General features: G+C 41.0%; 1 protein-coding gene across 1 annotated transcript in view; it reads left to right on the top strand.

Moving 5' to 3' along the window:
• LOC136858035 (uncharacterized) overlaps nucleotides 1–9,527 on the top strand; it is a 35,392-nt gene extending 25,865 nt beyond the window's left edge. The window contains exons 4-5 of the mRNA XM_067137255.2: nucleotides 1,274–1,381; nucleotides 9,371–9,527. Of these exons, the coding sequence (XP_066993356.2) occupies nucleotides 1,274–1,381; nucleotides 9,371–9,527 (265 nt within the window). The remainder of the gene's footprint in view (nucleotides 1–1,273; nucleotides 1,382–9,370) is intronic.
• The last annotated feature ends 4,162 nt before the right edge of the window (nucleotides 9,528–13,689 follow it).

The raw sequence follows: 13,689 nt of genomic DNA, 5'->3' as shown, positions 1-13,689 counted from the left end.
TTATGTGGATCACTATGCACAATATAATAATGGTAGTATCTAGTATTCGGGAGATAGTAGGTTCGAACCCCACTATCGGCAGCCCTGAAAATGGTTTTCCGTGGTTTCCCATTTTCACACCAGGCAAATGCTGGGGCTGTACCTTAATTAAGGCCACGGCTGCTTCCTTCCCATTCCTAGCCCTTTCCAGTCCCATCGTCGCCATAAGACCTATCTGTGTCAGTGCGACGTAAAGCCACTAGCAAAAAAAAAAAAAAAATGGTAGTATGGTTATAAATCACCATATACAGTGTTAGTATAGAGAAGAGATCAAGAGTTGGAGTGACTGGTTGTCTTCTTGACAATTCATCTCGTTTCATTACGTCATATTAGAATTGTACAGACATCTAGCAGATTTCTCATATCGGAACTGGAGGTATTCTAATAGAGGCTAACGGAACAATTCCAAAATTCCTGTCGAACTCTACGAACTATTTATATTTGCCATACAGTACATCTAGTAGTTCTAGTAATTAAAAGACCAGACCGAATAACCAGGAATAGATTGTTGCTATAGTAATTTCAAATATTCTATAACTATAGTAATTTCAAATTTTCTCCATATTAATGAATAGCAGTTCGCAACCACTATGCATAATATTTTGATCCCCGTACATTCTATTTTACCCTAAATCCTTGGAGAAGTACGCTTGGTCATACTGATGATCTACCGTTGGAAAATACAAAAAATGTCATTGTCATTTTATGGAAAACTAACTTGAAGAATTCTCGGGTGAGGAAGAACACGAGTGAACAAATATGGGTAAATGTGATACATTCTTAATAATAAAAATATAATTCTGTGATTCAGATTTTCGATTTGTTCTAGTTTAAGTGATTTAACTGTAGTTTAATCACTAACATTCTGAAAACACCGGAAACAAAATATTAAATTCGAACTACGCTGAAATATTTGTCGGTGATGTTTATACCTACACGGCATAAACTTTTAATCCCCATTTTTGTTTTTATGACTTCCTAGCACCTTTGTTTATCATTTTTTTTGTGACATTCCCAACAAATGTCTTTGGGGAACACAAGTGTGATATGGAGACGTTCTTCAATTCTGACTATTAATCGCTAATTGGATTAGTATGCAACCTAGTTGTTAGTTTAGAATTTAACCAAGAAAGTGAATGGTGATTTGGATCTAACGGTATCATAAGCCGAAAATGTGGAAGTGAAATGATGAATCTTTTAATCTAACTCTTTAATCTGCTCTCTGTATTTCCAGGTCTGGCTTGGACGGACGGGCTTGTCTGCTTAGGGCTATCTGCGAGGCTGCTGAGACACCGCTAGGACAGGACAGTATTCTAGGAGAGATGCTTCACGTTATACTCACGTAAGAATATTTTTATCACATGCAAAACATGTTTTTCTTTCATATATACAGCGTGTAAGCTAAACTTTCAGGCACATCCCTCTCACGTGGATGTTATACGGACATGGGTCCAGACATGTTTTATTTCCATGTTAGAACTTATTTTCTACAACTGTACATTAATGATGGGAAACACGCAGGAACAGAGCGAACCAGCATACAACATGAAACACTTTTCTACATTAAATTTTCAATATACCCTCCGTTAGGGCTGATTCGGACACAAAGACTGTCTGCATATTGTATTTATTTTTATTTATTTCCAAAGAGTCTATACAGAGTTCTCCTCCAATTTAGATCCTGTGATGCTAGTAATGAACAAATCAAATCTAATATAACGTTAAGTACAAAACACGCTGTAATAGGGATAGTAGGCCCTTCACGCAGTGATTACTGCGCGGTGGAGCCTGGTGATTACCAGCTATTCAGCGATTGCCAGGGAATCGCGAGGATACTCACGATAATAATAAGAGATTAGAATAATAGGGATAATAGCACCCTCCAGTAGTGATAACTGCTGGGTGGAGCCTAGTGATTAACAATTGTTACGAATCCTGATTAGGTTACGTAACAAGGAGATGGAAAGAAGAAGTAACCTTGTGTTGACCTAACACGTTCATCTCACCCCGTCAGCTTGTCTGGCAACAGCTTACCACTCCACGCTGACTTTAACAAAACATTGCAAATCGCTGAGTGCAAATCAATTACTGTCGTACATATGTTGGCCTCTTTTCTGTTTACATTCCAGACCACCTATGCGACTACGTTATTACTGCGTGCTATCCCTGACCATCTATATTAACATACAATACCTTTTGCTTTTCTTAATCATAGTTTTTGACTGTCTGCATATTGCACCGGGATTCAATGGGACGGTGGGTTGTTGCATGCATGATGCTATCCCGTATGATTGCTGTAAACCATCCTCTCTCTTTCTCACGCGGAAAGCCATCCTTGAGGGCTGCCGACAGCAGGATTCCAACCCACCTTCTTCCGAATGCAAGCTTAAAGCTACAGGACTCGAAGTGCGCGGTCAACTCGCTCGGTGCTTTTTGTATGTATGTATGTATGTATGTATGTATGTATGTATGTATGTAACTTTTTAATTTTTTGCTGGGAGACCAATAGTACACACAATTTTAGAACTAATGTTGACATGTATTCATACATTCCACACGCTCTCTCTCTCACACACACGCTCGGATATATTTATACAGGGTGTATCTTAATAATACCGACAAAAAATCAAGGGTGCTCTTTGTATTATGTAAAGAGAACGACGGCGCAATCGAATTTGCGGAGAAAATTTTCCATTTCGAACAACGAGGTTAATTTGTTACATCCGGGCGCGAGATTCAAATTTACGAACTCACCGTATTTGCTCTGTTAAAGCGCACATCGCTGCCCGCTTCTGTGCTTCAGAGGATGTATGGGGAGGGAAGGGAGGGAAAGTGAGGTGTTTGATAGACGGAGACAGAGATAATGCTGGGTGCAAATGCACAAATTTCTCCTTCGTTTACCGTAGTCGCTTTCCATCCCCGGTAGGCAGTATACAGTTTGTTCTGTCGATATTGGCTACTAGGTTTGCGGTATAAATTTGTGAGAATGGCTTCGTTTCGGTAACTTAACGAAGAAATGGCTGACATGTACCTAGTCTATGGCGCAGCAAATGGCAACGGGAGAGAAGCTGCACTGATGTATAGCGTCCAGGACCCGAATCACCGCCAACATCATAATTCAACTTTCATGTCCATTGTCAGGCGACTGCGTGAAGGAGGGCGGAAGAATAACCTCATGTTCTTCTAGTGCGCACATTTCAGCATCGGTTTAATATCAATATTTGGGCTGGCATTGTTGGTGACTATTCACTTGGGCCGTATATCCTTCCTCCTCGCCTGAACGGTGTGCAATACTGCCGTTTCTCGGTGGGATCACTGCCTGGATTATTCGAAGATGTTTCTCTGGGTTTTCGGCAGCGAATGTGGCTGTTTCGTAATGGCGCTCCACCGCATTTCACCCGCTGTGTCATGCAGCACTTAAATGATCGTTATCGAGGGAAGTATAGTTAGTAAAAACAGCAGGGGTAGACCAAGATATGAATATGACAATGAGTCGATGTACTGTAGGATGTAATACTTAAGTAGAAATGAAAAGGTTAGCCCACGATAGGGAGGCATGGAGAGCTGCATCAAACTAGTCTATGGAATGATGACTCAAACAACAACAATAACCCCGGGAGATGAATAGGCTGTGGTGGGCCTGTTAAATGGCCTCCACACTTGACCGATTTAACTCCCATGGAGTTTTTTTGTTATGTGAAGATCAAAGTAGAAGGGTGGAGTATTGAAGATATGCTGTAATCAAACCATCGGGCGTATTTTTTCTTTCGTTCAGTATTTCATTCCTTTTACAATGTTGTGAGTAAAGGAATGTACAATGTTTTGTCGATGCATCTTCGCGCTTGTTAAATAATAGAGAGAGACCAACAGACGAGTCGAGAAATGATCGGGTGCATTCCTTCACTGACAACTGTGTCTTGATTACTGTATGTTATTGCACTGTGTGTGCAATTATGTCTGCTTAATAAACAAAATGTGAATATTGATGAACAAACTGTGGGTATTGCGTGCGCGAGTCGAACGAAGAAACTGGTGCATTCGTGCGGAGCATTATCCTTCTATCAGTCTATCATACACCCCATTTCCCGTTCCTTCCCTGAAGCACAGCAGCGGGTAGTGTTTTGCGCTCTGGCACAGCAAAACAGCAAAAATACGGTGAGTTGTAAATTTTGATCGCGCGCCCGGAAGTAACAAATTAAATTCATTTTCTGGAAAAAGAAAAATTTTCTCCGCTAATTCGATTGCGTCATCGTTCTTTACATAATAATAATAATAATAATAATAATAATAATAATAATAATAATAATAATAATAATGTATGGCCTCCGTAGAGGCCTGGTGCAGGTCTTTCGAGTTGGCTCCCTGTAGGCGACCTCCGCGTCTGTGAGGATGGAGCCCTATCTAAGATAAATTCTAATAATGGAAACGGCACATTCAGTCTCAGAGCCTGAGGAATTAACTAATGAATGTTAAAATCCTCGACCCAGCGGGGAATCAAACCCGGCACCCGTGCATGGCCTTTAAAATGGGTCCACATACCTGGAAAAACAGGAGAAATGGGGATACTGAAGGCATATGAAGAAACAAACAGGTAATGAGCAAGATAATATTGCTCCACTCACGCATGCTAACTATTTAGACGTGGGACTGGCCTGCCTGACTAATGAATATAAATCCAAACCCTATGGCGCAACAGTCCCGAAGGGTCATGGCCTATCAAGCGACCGCTGCTCAGCCCGAAGGCCTGAAGATCATGACGTGACGTGTGATTGATTAATGAATATGTTGTACTGTATATCGAAGGTGACTGTATGTAATGCGTGGCTGCCTAGCCGATAAGGTAAAGATGTGCCCGGTTCACATGGAAGGGAATTTACTGTAGAAACGAGACTTTCACTTCTGGATAAGTACGGGTAGTTAACTCAGCGTAAAGGAATTTGATGGAGAATCGAACCTACATCCATCCATGTGAATAAAGTGGGTCTTTACTGCTTTCCTGGGTAGCCCCTTGCCTGCGTATAAATGAGTGATAACGTTTAGTGAATCTGTTACCAATGAGATATGACCTCTGGCGTGCTCTGTGATAAGAGATTTTTTTTGCTGTTTAGCTTTATGTCGCACCGACACAGATATATCTTATGGCGACGATGATGGGATAGGAAAGGCCTACGAGTGGGAAGGAAGCGGCCATGGCCTTAATTAAGGTACAGCCCCAGCATTTGCCTGGTGTGAAACTGGGAAACCACGGAAAACCATCTTCAGGGCTGTCGACAGTAGGGTTCGAACCCACTATCTCCCGGATGCAAGCTCACAGCTGCGCGAGCCTAACCACACGGCCAACTTGCCCAGTGTGTGTGATACGAGTGCCATTCAACAGAAAAGAAACAGTTTACAGAAGCATTAAGCGTCCAAAGTTGACGCATGGCCTTGCACATGGGTCCACACACCTGGAGAAATAGGAAAAATGAGGATATTGGAACAGGCACATGAAGAAATGAACAGGTAGTGAGCAAGATAATATTGTTCTTCTGACGCTTTTTCTACAATCTGGTTGGGTGGCATGTGCGAACTGTATCACACATGTGAACTTGACCTAGTTTTACGAGCGGATTTCCTTCCTGATGCCAGTCTTATGTGGAGGGATATATTGTAGTACAGTGTTCAAACAAGTTTCGCATTTTCTGATTCAGTGCACTTTTGCTATATGTGTGTACGTACATTACGAAGGATATGACCTGCAAAGGAAAGCAATATGCAGTCAGCTATGCAAAAGCAACAGAAACACAACAAATGCAGGAAGTTGGTAATATGAGATTCTGAACACAAAATTATCGTTAATTGTGTGGCAGATTAGTACTATATATAGCAACGTCGGGCCGTGAGGCATGCTTGGACATGACGGAGCCTAATCAGCACCAAAGAGTACAACTTGCTTTGGGGCAAATTATCCCACCCTTGAATAGCTGCATTAGTCAGCTATTGAATGTTAGCAGGAAGAATTTCTCTCTTCAGTTCACGCCAAGTGTGTACAACACAGTTCATGCTCCCAGGTTATGCTGACCACAATATTCGCTATATGTCAAGCATCTAAACTGCAGGGCCTCTCAAACGCTCAAACTCTCACGCGTGCAAATCGGGGAGCAAGAGCTCCGTGCACTGTGCATCGGTTCGACTCGGCTCAACTCGGCTTGACTCGGATGGTGTTGTGCGCTGAGGGAGACGAAGCGTTCGGTGATAGACGGCTTGTTTATCAGTGAAATAGATAAGCGCAAGACAACATCATAATAATGGAGCAGCCTGTTTCGAAGAAAGCAAAGACTTCCGAAAATAAATGTCAATCGAACTGGGAACTTTCGTATATTTTCCCAGTCGTGACGATAAAGCCAAATGGTTAATCTGTGGACAATAATTATGTGATAACTTAATCAAAAAGATCTATTTTCCAATGCAAAGGCTTTGCACAATTTCTATGAGAATTTGTGGAAGAAAGATTTTCCTAAGCTGCATCGAGAAGCAGCTAAGATTATTTCTATGTTTGGTTCCACATGCGTATGTGAAAGGTATGTTTTCCTGTTTTGACTTGTACGAGAACTAGATTGCGTGCGAATAGAACTATTTCTGATTGTAATTTAAAGAAGGCTCTCAGAACTGCTGTTAGCGGGTCCCTTGTTCCAGGCATAACTGGTATCATTGCAAAGGTACATACATACATACATACATACATACATACATACATACATACATACATACATACATACATACATACATACATACATACATACATACATACATACATACATACATACATACATATATACATACATACATACATACATACATACATACATACATACATACATTATCATTATAGACTGTTATGCCTTTCAGCGTTCAGTCTGCAAGCCTCTGAGAATTTACTAAACGTCGCCACAATCCTCGATTTGCAACTAGTGTTGTGGCCTCATTTAGTTCTATACCTCTTATCTTTAAATCGTTAGAAACCGAGTCTAACCATCGTCGTCTTGGTCTCCCTCTACTTTTCTTACCCTCCATAACAGAGTCCATTATTCGCCTAGGTAACCTATATTCCTCCATTCGCCTCACATGACCCCACCACCGAAGCCGGTTTATACGTACAGCTTCATCCATCGAGTTCATTCCTAAATTAGCCTTTATCGCCTCATTCCGAGTACCCTCCTGCCATTGTTCCCACCTGTTTGTACCAGCAATCATTCTTGCTACTTTCATGTCTGTTACTTCTAACTTATGAATAAGATATCCTGAGTCCACCAAGCTTTCGCTCCCGTAAAGCAAAGTTGGTCTGAAAACAGACCGATGTAAAGATAGTTTCGTCTGGGAGCTCACTTCCTTCTTACAGAATACTGTTGATCGCAACTGCGAGCTCACTGCATTAGCTTTACTACACCTTGCAAAGAAAAAAAAATGAGCTAGAGAAGATAAATTGTCTGCTCAAACCAAATTGAAAGAAAAGTGTTTTAACACCGGTAACATTGTCCCATACAACAGTGTCTCCGCTCACCGCACATAAACATTTCATAATGAGCGAAGAATCAGCGGGAAAGGTGGAGATGGGGAAGACAGACCGAACGGATGAGACAGGTGTAGGGGAAGTGGAAGGGGGGGGGGGGGGTTGCATTCTGGTCAAGGTAGTGAAGTCGTCTCCTGCACCAAGCGCCGTGCAATGTACGGACGCATGCACTCTGAGGTGCCGTGGTCTAAATGAACTGATTGACCACTTTGGTTCGATGGGCACAAGCATTATTATCCACTAGTGTAAAACCCTCGTCCAACGTGGCAGCAAATCCTTTAACTACACTTTGGAGGTCGTTGTCTGTGTATACCAGATCAGTCATGTTACCCTGAAATTTGAGACGTTCATTGACCAAACATGACCCGACCCCCAAGTATGACGGAAACTGAGCCCCCTTGCAATTGCTGGCGCTCCAGAATGAAAGGCACGTTCTATTTCTCACAGGCTCGTCTTCAGGCCCTAATGCTCCTGTTGCAAGCTTACAGCAATCTCATCGGTAAAGAGCGTACGCTACCATTGTTCCTGATGTCATGGGCTTCACTTCACACAAGCTGTCCTATGGTGTCCTTCCTGATACCAGTCCTCCGTCGTGCAGTCCGTTTTAGACTGTCCCCTTTGACATATTCGCCCGTCTGAAGGACCTGGCGGAACGCGGGGGCAGTAGCAATTAGGTCTACGATGTGCAGAAAGCAACAAATACCTATCCTCCCTGCGAATTGTTTTGCGAGGGTGTTCCGTCACTTGTCGGTCAGCAACCGTTCGTTTCCTTGTACTTTTCCAAACTCTAGAGACATCACTCCAACACCAGCGACGACACCCACTTGACGCCATCCTTCTTGCAGCAGTGTCACAATTCGAATGCAGTCAGTAGCAGAAATACACTACGTACTTTTGCCATGTTTACCTCAGTCCTACACGGCTCTCTATACATCATTGATATTACAAATTATATTTTCAAACTGGCCGATATGACAAAAGCCTCCTAGCGGACAAATATCGAACTTGATCTCTGCTTAGCGTCATTATAAGTCTCAGACATCGACCTGCAGTGTATTTTGTACATGTTTTAGGTACCATAACATATGCAGTGTGAAATCGTAATTTGCAAAACTATTGTGTGCATTGTATTACGTGTTTTTGTCGCGATTGTTAGTTGGGTTTATTATGTAAATGTAGAAGTGTGTATTGAAACATACACAAATACTCAGTTCCCGAGCCGGAGGAATTAACCGGTTAAGTTAAAATTCCTGGTCCAGCTTGGAATCGAACGTAGGGCACTCTGAAACAAAAGCCATTATAATGAATATTCAGCTAAGAAGCCTGCCACCGAGCTCGATAGCTGCAGTCGCTTAACTGCAGCCAGTATCCAGTATTCGGGAGATAGTAGGTTCGAATCCCACTGTCGGCAGCCCTGAAAATGGTTTTCCGTGGTTACCTATTTTCACACCAGGCAAATGCTGGGGCTGTACCTTAATTAAGGCCACGGCCGCTTCCTTCCCACTCCTAGCCCTTCCCTGTCCCATCGTCCCCATAAGACCTATCTGTGTCGGTGCGACGTAAAGCAACTAGCAAAAAAAAAAAAAAAAAAAAAAAAGCCTGCCAAGGAACCGAAATAATAACTTTTAAAAATTTATTTTTAAATCAAAGGAAAGGTTTTTAAGTTCGACTTAGAAAAGTATTGGTTCAAATATTTTATTGTACAGTAATTTTTAAACTGGTTTTGTCACCATTGTGTTTAGCTGTTATCCGGTTAGTTGAGCTCTTTTTTTTCTCTTTCAGTCCATCTCGCACTGATGAAGCTCGAGAAGTGTTCACTGATAGACAGTACCACACGGCCGAACGTCTCGGGACATCACTGCTGGCAGAGGGCGGCGCCTGTGGTGCACTCTACCGAGAATGTCCAGTCAGTCTTTTGGACTACATCAGTATGACATGATTTATTAACAACTCTACCAGTGACTGTTGTTATCTTCATGTACTGAATTGAAATATTATTCATTTTTCAAGTGTTTTAACTCTGAAAACTTCCTCCTTATCCTTCCCATTGTTGACCTGGTGCATAAAGTTGTTGATTAGGCAATTGCTCCCTATATTCAAAGTAGTGAAATCAAATTGCAGTGTAGTTGGTGGGCATTTAAGTGTGCACTGGCAAGTTAGAGAACCCTCATAATGACAATATTTCGGCACTCTGGAGTTTTCTGAAGCCAACAGTAGTAGAAAGGGCGATAAACATAGGACATTATTTTTTATATTATTATTATTATTATTATTATTATTATTATTATTATTATTATTATTATTATAGCTACATGCGGTTGTCAACTTCACTTTCCACAAACACATTACGAATGAATGACCTACTCAAAATTGCTCTATGTAGCTTGCACATGCCGAAAGAAGACTGCGGTTTGCGGGCAGATGGATAATGAAACATCCCAAAAATGCACTGATATAGATACCTTCATGTGGACACAGAGATAGACGACGGCCACGCAACACCTGGCGCCGAATTTTCGAAATACTTCACGGATGGGTACCCACTGGATTGAGGCAGAAAATCTTTAGTAGACAGGATTCGATGGAGAAATATCGTTACTCGATATGCCAGATGGGTCTAATTATTCCTTCTCACTGTTAAACAGTTCCGGAAATCTCAACTTTTAAAATATTATAACGTTAATGACTCAATATTTGGACTTACTACGATCATTTTCAAAAGTGAAAACTGAACGACAAAGCGACAGCAAGCCAGAAATGCAACAATGCAGCATTTATGCTGCATCACCATATCTGCACTGGATAAGTGGGGCGTGCCACATGATGGCTGCGCGGTGACGTTATACAGCGGCGGACGTACTATGAGCGTATTATTGGATCCATATCTCTTGAATGGATGGAGATGGCTCGACGATTATTTCATCATCGCGTTTGTCTTGATGAAATCTACCTATGTTAGGCATTTCAGCGATATGTATACAATAGCTCGAGATTCAACACTTGCGTGGAATTAACATAGTATTAACACAAGTAATACGTTAGCACCTCTTTTGGAGTGTATGTCTATTCAGATTTGAAATTATGCTTGAAACTGATAAAACTAACGACACTTTAGCTAACAACAGTGAGTCAAGCGATAATGAGCGCTCGCTCGGACGGTGAATCGCAAGTGGCGTGTCACCCCTCGCCTGTGGGGGTGAGAGTTAACGGACGTATTTCGAGTCATTAATACATCGAGTCAACGACAGTAGCTGCGTAACGTCATGAGAACAATTGCTTTGTGGTTTATAGTCAGATCAGTAGACTGGGCTGTTATTGTGAGGTTTGTTTTCATTGCACAATGTTTCAGTAAAAAATTACAACATAAATGACCATAGAACTTTAAGTCGACTACTTTACACGTTGGGTTCAGGAAAACTAATAAGTAGATACTGGTGGTAAGTAAATTTTAATATAATATGAATAATTAAAAGTAAACTCAGTGGATAAAGCCTCCGCTAAATCCTCCGGTGTCGACTTCTATACATGTTAGTGGCCAGTGTCCGGCGAATTCATCCGCAACAATGAATATCATGCATGTGGTCTCATACCTGAAGTTAAGCAAATAGGGGTACGAATGTGTCCCATATGGGATAGTAAGGTACTTTCAAGCTATGAGCGATGCAAACAGTAGGCATTAATCAATCATGAACTGACCGCTTATATTTTTCTCCTACCATTGTCGATACGCGAGCACGTGTTTCCACGCTTGATTGTGCTAAAGGGGTGCACTACAAATTCATAGATAATGTCAACGTTATTCCACAATTGAAGTGCATATTTGATGCACACAAATACAACGTTCTCACTTGGCGTGATAACACAGTGGTTTCATCGCTAGCTTATCACCAGGATTTCCACGGTTCGAATCCCAATCAATGAATTGGGACTTCTGAAGCGAGAAGTCATGTTCCTGTGGTTTGTTTTCCAGCTGAAACTGGAAGTCACGTCGCTATAAACACTATGTCAATAGCCACGCAAGTTTACACATTTTGCTACTTTAAAAGACTACCTAATTTAACATTCCTTCTGATTTAAAACGATAAAGAAGGATTATGCATCGTAGAATGGATGAGGAAGTCTGCATCTGCTTGAGAATTGCAAAGCAAATCCAATGTATAGTAGCCGATAATGCTGGTGACAAAGAAAACGTGTGTTGCAGCAAATATGTTTTTTCAATGTGAAGGAACCGGTCGTGGCCATATTTAAGGTACGGTCCCAGCATTTTGCTGTTGGTAAAATGGGAAACCATAGAGAATCATCAGGGTTGCTGACAGTGGAATTCGAACTCACCATTTTCCTAATGCTGACTCACAGGTGCGGGACTCGAACGACACAGCCAACTCGCTCGCTGTAAAGGAACATTGCATTTTCTTCTTCTTCTTCTTCTTCTTCTTCTTCTATATTACTTCTTCTTATCGTCATCTTCATCAAATTTTAAAATATCCATGGAAAATGTATACGTCTTGAACATATCGTCTTGAATGATGTGATCTTTTGGAGCTTAGTTTTACTGATCAGTGTATCCTGCTCTGATCAACTATTGTGTTGGAGTGTACACCTTCACTATGTTAGCTGTCGAACTTCTCATATGCCTTATGAACAGTTACAAAGGCAATCCTTGCCTTTGCCACTGGTTTCCACAAAGCTTGTGCTGCAAATATAATCTAAGGTCGCATTGTGTTCGGGACATGTCATCTAGGTGGTTAGTTCCTCCATAGAGCTACTGTTCGCAGCGATCCACACTAATATGTATATTGTCAGCCTAGACTGCCCTGGCAACAAAGCAAGGTAAGTACAAAATTAATTTAAGAGCGTACGAATCAATACAATTCACACAATGTTAAAAGGAGTTAATATTTTACAATAAGTCATATTATGTGTGTACCGCTATCTGGCCCTAGTGGAGAGCTCTTCACTTTGCATTCGCGAAGTTGTAGTTCTATATTCGAAACAAGCATCATCATCATCATCATCATCATCATCATCATCATCATAAAGAATTCAACTTCTTCTTCCCCTCTCCCCCCGCTTAAGTGGCCTTTCCGAAAACAAAAATACACGTTTCTTTATTTTTAAAGATTACAAATATTAATTTTACGTCTGTAACATATTAAGTTGTTGAGATATCAGTATCAATAAAAAAATCAACCCCTTTTTCAATCCTTTTTATCCCCCCTTAAGAGGGTTTTCCGAAAAAAAAAAGCGCGATTCTTTATTTTTAAAGGAGATCCAAACACCAATGCTTACGTCTGTAACATGTTACGTTTTTGAGATGTATTGTAGATATGCTCATTTTAAAAATTCACCCCTTTTCTCTTCTCCTTAAGTGTATTTTCCGAAAACAAATTATGCGTGTTTCTTTACTTTTACAGGAGATTCTAAATACCAATTTTATTGTCTGTAACAGGTTACGTTTTTGAGAGGTACTGTAGATATACTCACTTCTATAATTCACCCCCTTTGTCAGCCCTGTTCACCCCTCTTAAGTGGATTTTCCAAAAATATGCATGTGTTTCTTTATTTTTAAAGGAGATTCCAAATACCAGTTATTACGTCTGTAAACTGTTACATTTTCGAGATATAGATATACTCATTTTAAAAATTCACCCGCCTTTTTCTCCCCCCTTAGCGAAGGAATAACCATAAATCCTTTCTTAGTGAGCACCTACACTATAATATAAATGTATCCCCAAAGTTTTATTCTTTATGTCCAATAGTTTTGGCTCGGCGATTATGAGTCAGTCAGTCAGTCAGGACATGTTATTTTATGTATATACTAGCAAGATACCCGTGCTTCGCTACGGTATTATACTGAAATTTATAATTGAATGCTTATTGTTTTAGATATATAATCCTTCGAAATTCGCGATCTGACTCGTTTTCTGCGAGAATCCACCAAAATTCCCGATCTGACTCGTTTTCTATTATTTTACGGCACGTTTCCTCCCATTTTTCAATCTTCCTTTTCAGCAATCGATTTCGTACTTCCCGGGTTAGGCTCAGGTATTCCTCCCGGTCAGTTGGGTCCGTAAATCTGTGCCATCTTTTCCTATAATCAT

This window comes from Anabrus simplex, chromosome 1 (assembly GCF_040414725.1).
Source record: "Anabrus simplex isolate iqAnaSimp1 chromosome 1, ASM4041472v1, whole genome shotgun sequence".
Classification (NCBI taxonomy): Eukaryota; Metazoa; Arthropoda; class Insecta; order Orthoptera; family Tettigoniidae; genus Anabrus; species Anabrus simplex.
Note: the sequence above shows the minus strand (reverse complement) of the source record. Positions and strands in the feature narration are given on the sequence as shown.